We start from the raw sequence: 9,051 nt of genomic DNA, 5'->3' as shown, positions 1-9,051 counted from the left end.
TTTTTTTACTATTTTCATGAAAATTACTTTAATACTTGTAAAAGTTAGTGCCACCCTTTGAACCATAACACTGTTGCGTTCTATTGTTATTGGCATGCTAAGTATTAATTGTGTAAAGGTGGAAAATAATTTTTTAAGAAAAATTTAAGGAGGTTAAATTAAGGTTTGATGTAAAGCGGTCCTCTTGTAAAAGTTGAATTAAGGCAACTTGGAATTAAAATTATATTTAATTTAATTAAAAAACAATAGATTTAGGTTGGTAAACTAGTGAGGGGCATTGTGGTCAGTTGATATTGATGGCAGCCTGGTAAATTTAGCCATATTTAGATGCATTTGGGAATCTAAATTGATGAGCGAGGCACGCGGGAATGCTATAAAAGAGACCCCGTCATCAACCTCCCCACACACCCCGGCCTTTCCACATTCCCAGATTTCTTTGGTAATTCATTTCTTTTAATTAGTTTTTTTTGTTATATTATTATTATTATCCCATTTCATTACTCAAGGCCAAAAAAAAAGAGAAAAAAAGGTGGTAGCGGTGATTCTTGGATGGCTGACATGTTTTTTCTTGTTTTCATTTCTTTTTTTTCCTTACAGTGCTCTCATGTGTTATGTAATTTCTCTGTGTTTATTTGGTAGGTTTTTGTTTGGCTTTTGTCAAAATGACGGTTATCGTTCCAGGTATGTATATATATATATATGCATTATAATTTTGACCATCATTTTTATGATATTCTTATTTTTTTCTTTTATATTATAAAATTTGGTGGGTTTCTTGATTAATTGTTTTGTTGGTTGTGTTAAAAGAACCTGTTGTTGGGATAGAGGAAGAGAAGAAGGTAAGCAAGGATGAGACTTCACAATTGACATTGAATATCGATGGAGGTTTCCTGGTGCCTGAGAGCAACGCCTTTGGAAATTCCTTCAGGTAGTTTCATTAACATTAATGGCAAAAATATGTTAATTACTATTGCTATTTTTACGTTATATTACATTATTATGATTATTATTATTATTATTGTGATTGTTATTTGTATTATTTTGTAATTATTTTTGGAGCAAAGTTGGTGTTATTGTTATCTTGTTCAACAATGCCAAACGGTTTCCTTCGTGTACAGTGTACACGTTATCATTCCGATAAATGTGGGTTTTATCTACGTCTTCCTGACGTGTTATGCTCTTATCTTACTTTTCTTGGTTTTGGAGGATATGGAAAACGTCCAGTACAAGGAAGGTTGTTGGGCTTTAGATTTTGTACGAACGCCCATATGTGATTTTCATTTTTGAAAAATTCTCCTCCCTCTCTCTCTCTCTCTCTCAGGGATGGCGGTGGACCTGGGAAATAAGCCCCGCCATGCCTTGGCCCGTTTGGACCCGGGATGGAGGACATGAAACATGGACAGAGGAGGGAATGAACTTACACTTTTCTCTTATCCTGCCTCGTCCCTGATCCTCATTAGTAAACCTTCCTCTCATTCTTTATAGATGGCAGCTTTGGACCAGGGATAGAGAACATGAAACAGTGTTGGAGGTTAAAATTAAAACCCATGTGGGGATAGAGGCAGGGATGGAGGGCAACATTTTGAGACGGGGCGGAGATGGAGACCTTGTCCCCGGCCCGTGTCCATCCCTACTCTTTCTCTCTCTCTCTCTCTCTTAGATAACAAACCTTGATGTTGTAGGGTCTCATCTAACAAAAATAAATTAATTAATATTTTATCAAATATAAGCAGGGATGATAAACAAACCGAGCAGCTTGTGACTCGACTTCTTCGCCTCGTCATTTGCTCGTTTATGATCAGTTCATATAACTGGTGAGCTGAGTCATGCGCAGTTCCTTTAGCTTAAAGAGTTGAGCCCGAAGACAGGGTGTTCAGTTCGGCTTGGCTCGGAAGAGCTCGTATAGATAAAAACATATATATTTTTATGTATAATATAGATTTTAAGTATATTATATACAAAAGAAGAAATCATAGATATAGATACAAAGAAAAAGTTAAATAGAAAATATATACATAAATATGAACTATTAAATGTAATACTTAAATGTATATTTTAAAAGTGTCAAATATAAAAAAATATTAATGAAAATGTTTTAACACGAGTCAGCTCGTTCGGCTTGTCTCATTTAGGGACAAGCCAAGTCATGAGCTCAATCCATTGGTAAATGAGTTGAGCCCAACCATGTTCTTGTTCAGTTTGTTCGGCTTGTTTGCCAGCTTTTGATATAAGATGATGCCGCCACACACACACACACACACACACACACACACACACATATATATATATATATATATATATATATGTGCTCGAATATTTATCAAAATTCTAAGCCAGATTTTCAATCCTTAAAAGAATTCAAGAGTCTGTTTCTATAAAACCAAATGTCTTGATCACATTCGTACTGTGAAATTTTTGAAAAAAGTAAAAAAAAAAACTATAAAATTCTTGGTTCATACCAGTAAATATATTTGGTTGATCCAAGTGTCATTTTCTAGCAAATCGACCATGCCAAACGCATCTGTCCAATCAGATTTGGGAAAAACAACCTGAAATAGAGAGACATACAATCTTAAGATTTTTAGGTAAAACACAAGCTGAATACCTAAATAGTCAATTCTTACGCAAATACAGATCATAATGAGCTGGCAGGTAATTCAATTTTAGTGGGCATTCCTTGATTAAGAAATATAGCTAGGTGGGTGCGCTTTCTAAATTTGGAGCAGGCAAAAATGTATGGCATGCTTCTTGATAATGTTGATGGCTATGACATGATCCTAAAATAAAGTATGAAGTAACCATGACTGTTCTCTATATTTTTTCCAAACAATGCATGTCTATGTATGATTTTTTCTTTTTAATTTGTTTAAAGATTTAGTTGGTTTACTACAAATGTTTAATTTGCATGCAGAGATTATGACAGGGAGAGCGAACGAAAGGCCATCGTGGAGAATTTCTATAGAAAGAACCACATCTTTCAGACTTTTGAATTCGTATGTATCTACCTGCTTGTCTACACCCGTCTCTCTCTCTCTAAATATATTACATTTGTATTATGAAAGTACCACTTAGACCCGCGTTACTAAATTGAATATCTTTTATGCCCTAAATATCTCTCTTAAAATGAAACAACTATTACCATACAAGCAATTGTTTGATATTGGAAAGGTTTCTTTTTTTATTCACCCTTACTTGCATTCACTGCCACCCTTCATTTAAAGTCTTCCAACGTGTTACATGCTTTTAGTTTTATATATTCTTGTAGTTTTCTCATTTAAAGCAGCAAAGTTAGCTTTGTAGTTGTTGAGGGTTTCCTGGTTTCTTGTTGACAATTGTGAACATCTTCCTTGGAATGGAGTTAATGGCCCAACTTACTCTTGCATAGGAAGCAAATTTAGATCAGACCTAGGCATGGCAAGGCACCTAGCAGTGCTTGGTGAATTCTAAACGAAGTCTTGAATGAGTGACCTCAGTCCATGGCTGAGCTAAACCCTAAGGGCTGCTGAGTTGCCTGGTTCTATAGGGGCTGACCAAGTTTTACTTAGAATTATCTGATTCAACTTCACACGAGGACTTTGATAGTCATCCTAGTGTATGTCCACCAAGATCGAACTCATGTCCAACTCATTAATGTGAGAAGTAGACAAAAGTTATTGGGATATAAGGAACCTGACAGCCGATTCTTTGGACCATGAACCTTAACCAAAAAGACTCTAAACTGAACCCTTTACTCCTAATTTTGGAGGCCCTTCATGGGCTCCAAGGGTCATCAGTAGTTGGATAGGGCTGGATCATGGCAGATTCAAACCATTGTGATGTAAACCCGTTGCGGGATTTATGAAGGAGGATCTACCAAACTACCAGTTATAGCTACCCAAAACTACAATTATCTAAAAATATCTGTTTTATCTAGGAAAGCAGAAAAAAAACTGGAAATAACAAGAAGATGAAAATAACTGAAATTCATCTCATAAAGAAGAATATATCCCAATTCTAATCAAACTACTCATAATGATACACTTATAAAAAAGATAAAATCTACCCCAAAATGTGTGGACTAGTATAATGATCCAAATACAAAAATATTCAAAATAAAATATGTATCCAAAATGATCTAATCTACGCTATATTTAAACTCTCCTATATTTTCGAATTTTACATGTCAATATTTTCTTGAAGTTTTCCTAAAAAAACAATTTTGGATTTATTGCAAGATTTTCTTCATTGTTCTGCAATTTTCTTTTTATTTAATACACGGAGAAACCTGAGCCATAGTTGGCAAACCTGTGACTCGGAGTTGGATCACCCAACCCTTGACTAGCGAGTCAGCGGGTTGACTCATTAACTTGGACGAGTTAGGACTATGCATTTTCTAGTGCTAAGATATAGAAAAAATCAAAATTCATATTGTATAATCACTAAATTTAGCACATGACATCAATGACTAAGCTATATAAGTATTCAACTATACATAATTGTTAATATTTATGATTTAAAAATATATAATTCTTTATAACAAGTATTCTTTTATAGGAATTATGCATTAAAATCACAAAATGCATGAAAAAAACACATAAGGGGCATGCGGATCGGCAGTCCTGAATCGGTGACCAGTTGGGGACCGATCCAGGTCGACTCAGGCGATTCCCGAGTCGACTCGTTGGGTTTGCCAACTATGACCTGATCCCTGGTAGTAGATCTTAGATCGGCCCTCCTGGGGGTAAAACTCCATGGCTTAAAGCCTTGGACCCTTGCCACCAGGGCCTATTCTGAGCTTTGGCTTATGCAAGGGGTAGCGCCCACAGGAATCAAACCTTGAGTGCCTGTCTGACAGCCGAGGCCCACTCCAACTATGCTAACCCCTTTGGGGCAAGACCCAGATCTGTGGTACGGATTCAAATCCTGCAGAATTAAAGGGGTAGTGGATCCATGTAAGAGCAGGGAAATATAAACTGGATTGGGAAAAATGGATCTAGAGCAGAATAATATCCATTAGTCTGTCCAATATAACAAGTTTACCATTGCTTTTGCTTTCTGATTGAGAACAGCCCATGTTGGATTTGGTTAAACCAAGTCAGCGGGGCCCTATGGTCATTTTCTAGCTGCCCAAGTGTGTTCTTTACACAATGATAGTAGGTCCAGTTGCATGCACCAAGTCAAGCTGACTGAGTTAGTGGGCCCGGAAATGGATTGGATACATATTATGGTTGGCTTGGTCCGGGATATACACACCTGTATCAACCTTGACTTCGTACCATATATACATCCATAAAAGTAGATAGTGTTAGATGTGAAAGTTAGTTGGATACAGGTGCTTTGGATAGTGTTAGATTGTATTAGCATTTGTATGATCCGTTTACATATCCATACCTGATCATGTACTTACATGACCAACTCTATAGTTTCTCACACACAGCACTATCTACACATTTGTATGGCCAACAACTTGGGGTGCAAATTGATTGGATTTGGTTGGCTACTGTTACGAACCAATATATTATATCCAGATATGGATCACAAATAGAACTGGAATGTGTTTTGGATTGAATTCATGCTTATATGGCTGAAACCTTTTCATATTTGGACTTGGATTTGGGTCAACATCTTTGTTGGATATGTATGCAGATTTGTACCAAGTCCAATCTATTTGCATATTTTTCATGCATTGCATGCTTTAAACCTATTTTTTCACTGGATCTGATAGGTGCCATATAAGATTCAGATCCAGATCTAAACATACTACCATCTATTTCGATTCTAGACTTGTTGGTAAGTTTGGATTCAGTTTTGGGTTGAGATTTGGCCTGTGTTGAACTGTTTGTACCCCTAGCTCCAAATTAGTGAGTGGATATGGTAGGTTTGGAACTTGACCCGTATCCAACTGGTCCAGCCAAGTTTTTGGATCGCCAGAACGAGTCACAGGTCATGCAACTCAGGTAAAGTGATATGACTCGGGACTCTAACGGGTGGTTATTGTGTATCAGGCGACCAAGAAGAAGGCAGAGTTTGCAAAGCTGGACAGAGCCGTAATGGGAATCTGGGAATGCTGTGAGCTTCTACACAACTATGTTGATGAGAGTGATCCCGACCTCGACGAGCCGCAGATTGAACATCTCCTCCAGACAGCTGAAGCCATCCGAAGAGACTACCCTAATGAAGATTGGCTTCATCTTACTGCACTGATTCACGGTAAGACTCGGTCCAGTTCTAGCATGGCCTGGCTCGACTAAACTTAGCCTTAGAAAGTTCGATGGGTCTTGACTTGGAGCCGGACCAGGTCCTGTTAGTAGTTAACTTAATACTACTTGATAATTACACTATTAGGTTTGCTTACTTTGCCTTGTTTGTGGTTAAATTCTGCCAGATCTTGGAAAGGTGATGCTTCATCCTTCCTTTGGTGAACAAGCTCAATGGTGTGTTGTTGGTAAGCCGCGTTCGTCACCGGAAAGTTTTCAGAGTGTTATTCTTCTTATAGGGCTAATCACTGTAATTTCCTTAATGCAGGTGACACTTTCCCACTTGGGTGTGGCTTTGATGAGAACATAGTGCATTACAAGGTAATGTTTTCCTTTGGTCTCTACTCGACTGTGTTAAGACTTATCTAGAAGCTGGGTTAGCTTGACCTGACCCAGACCAGGTATTAACTTATATGGTCAGGGTTAAGATGTTGAAAAACTTGCTGCCTTCACTTGTCTGCGGTTAGCCACATGTCACGAATTGGCTGATAACTAATCTTGGTCACGAGCCTGCATAACCTAGTCCTAAAACGCCGTAACCTGGTTATGGTTGAGTGATGAGTCTTCTCCTGGATTGAGCCTATACGCCCTCTCCATGGGCCCTTCCCAAATGGGCTTACATGGGTCAAGAACTATCATGAGTCTGTCCAGTATGCATTATTGGCTTACTTGGTCACACGCACTAAGTTTCTTGAAGAATCTATGTTCCAACCTAAACTTGGTCATGTTTAAATTCAATTCAGATATACCAAACAAGATGCCAAAAATTCACTGTTTTGGTTCAATATGGTGCAGTACTTCAAGGAGAACCCAGACTATAACCACCCAGTCTATAGCACAAAACTCGGGGTCTACGAAGAGAATTGTGGACTTGACAAGGTCACCATGACTTGGGGCCATGATGAGTACATGTATATGGTATGCCATTGCTGATCACCCTATTCATACGGTACATGATATGTAATATCCCCCGAAATCATGCTAACACATGGAATTCCTTACAACAGGTCGCAAAGGGAAACAATACCAAACTCCCACCCGAGGCACTCTTCATCATCAGGTTCCACTCATTTTATGGTAAGTTAAGAGGGTTTCAGTCATTCATGGTAAGATTTGATAGCAAGTATGCAGTCTTTTTTTTCCTGCATGAAGTACTTACAGAGTAGGATCTTGGCAGCAATGCACCGGAATGGAGGATACAGATATCTCATGAATGATGAAGACAAGGAGTTGCTCAAATGGGTGCTCATATTCAAGTATGGTCCTCCAACACCATCTTCCATGTGATTGTCAAAATTCAATAAATCAGATTGATATGCACTTTTATCTCTTCTCTATCTAGTTGTCATTGATGCAGGGCTGAGAAACGAGTTTGTTTTTGGCTCGTAAAAAACTTGTTTAAACTCGTGAATTAGGCTCCACAGTGTTTGACTTGGCTCGACTCACATAGGCGCGTGTGTGTGAGATAAAAGTGTAAATGGCTAATGTGTCTGGCTTGCAAGAAATAAGTTTAGATTTCAAATCCTATTGCTTACAACTTTAAAACAATGTATTTATTTTGTAAATTGGCCAGTTTGAGCTTGGCTCAGTACGTTTATAGAGTCCAAAATCTAATATTTACAATTTTAAAAATTACATTTCTTTTTGTTAACCAGGAAGCCTGAAGCTTGTTGAATTTGGTCTCTCCATGAGCATAAGCTTGGCCCAGATCACCACAAAAGTGAGCTGAGCTTGAACACTTGCAGTTCGGTTCGTTCAGCATGTTTATCAGTCCTAGTACATGCCAAAATGTCAGTATTACCCGCTTCAGATAAGCGTCAGTATTACCTCTGCTATGTGAACGGGTTGCTGAGAAAATTCATGCATGTTAATGATGACTGTTAGCGTTGAGCACCAAACTAGAAACATGGAAAGTGGCGGTAGCAATACAAAAGGGCAACAACAAAAAAAAGTTTGATAGATCCTTTATAATAGAACCTATGCTTATATGCAGGGAATGATTATTTAATCCAATTCTTGACTTAGCATAGAGATTTCCTCTTAAATAAACACCTAGTATTTTGGCAACAAAAATGTTCATTCTTTTTTTTTTTTTTGCAGCAAGTATGATCTTTATAGCAAGAGCAAGGTGAAGGTCAACCTCAAGGAGGTGAAGCCCTACTATCAATCACTAATAGAAAAGGTTCGCCTCTCTCTCTCTCTCTCTCTATATATATATATATATATATATATATATATATATATATAACAAACTGTTATGTTTTTGCAGTATTTCCCTGAAAAGCTCCGCTGGTAAGAGGGCACAGCAACTGATGAGTTCTCCAAGAGATTATACATGTGGAAACTGTCATTGAGATTCGGCTTCATGTCTACCTTCTGTCTTTGCTTTAAGCTATTAAAAAATGAGTGTATTTGGCTTGTAAATAAAAGGGCTTCTGGTGCTGTCCACCTCTACCCATGAAACTTTCCATATTTTATTTTCCAAGATCACTGAGCTCTCACTGTGGATGTGGAGGCTCTTTAACATATTCATATGATTTGGATACTATGGAATTGTTTGTGCTGAGATACCCATGAAGCGTATGAGCTATACACATGCAAAGCTCTACCAAACAAGCATGAGGACATACATGACAATCATAGAATTACCAATGCATATGTTTCTTTTAAGGCTGGTAAAAACGCGCCAAATAGAGGACATTTAAGCTCGGCTCATTCTAGTGGCGAGCAGCGTTCTAGCTAGCTAGATAACAAAGAGAATGTTTTTTTAAATTAAAAATAATGAAATTTGGACTCTAAACCTACTGAGCCAAGC

The 9,051-nt window shown here is 37.8% G+C and overlaps 1 protein-coding gene across 1 annotated transcript; it reads left to right on the top strand.

Moving 5' to 3' along the window:
* The first annotated feature begins 662 nt into the window (after positions 1–662).
* On the top strand, positions 663–8,761 carry LOC149820236 (inositol oxygenase 1-like). Its single transcript, XM_089981773.1, has 11 exons — positions 663–681; positions 808–928; positions 2,912–2,993; positions 5,985–6,189; positions 6,365–6,424; positions 6,505–6,557; positions 7,032–7,154; positions 7,244–7,313; positions 7,414–7,492; positions 8,337–8,418; positions 8,506–8,761. Exons 1-11 carry the CDS (start codon positions 663–665, stop codon positions 8,530–8,532), a joined length of 921 nt encoding a protein of 306 aa, XP_089837899.1. The 3' UTR covers positions 8,533–8,761.
* The last annotated feature ends 290 nt before the right edge of the window (positions 8,762–9,051 follow it).

The sequence above is a fragment of the Nuphar pumila genome, chromosome 12 (assembly GCF_984573655.1).
Source record: "Nuphar pumila chromosome 12, dmNupPumi1.hap1.1, whole genome shotgun sequence".
Taxonomy (NCBI): domain Eukaryota; kingdom Viridiplantae; phylum Streptophyta; class Magnoliopsida; order Nymphaeales; family Nymphaeaceae; genus Nuphar; species Nuphar pumila.
Note: the sequence above shows the minus strand (reverse complement) of the source record. Positions and strands in the feature narration are given on the sequence as shown.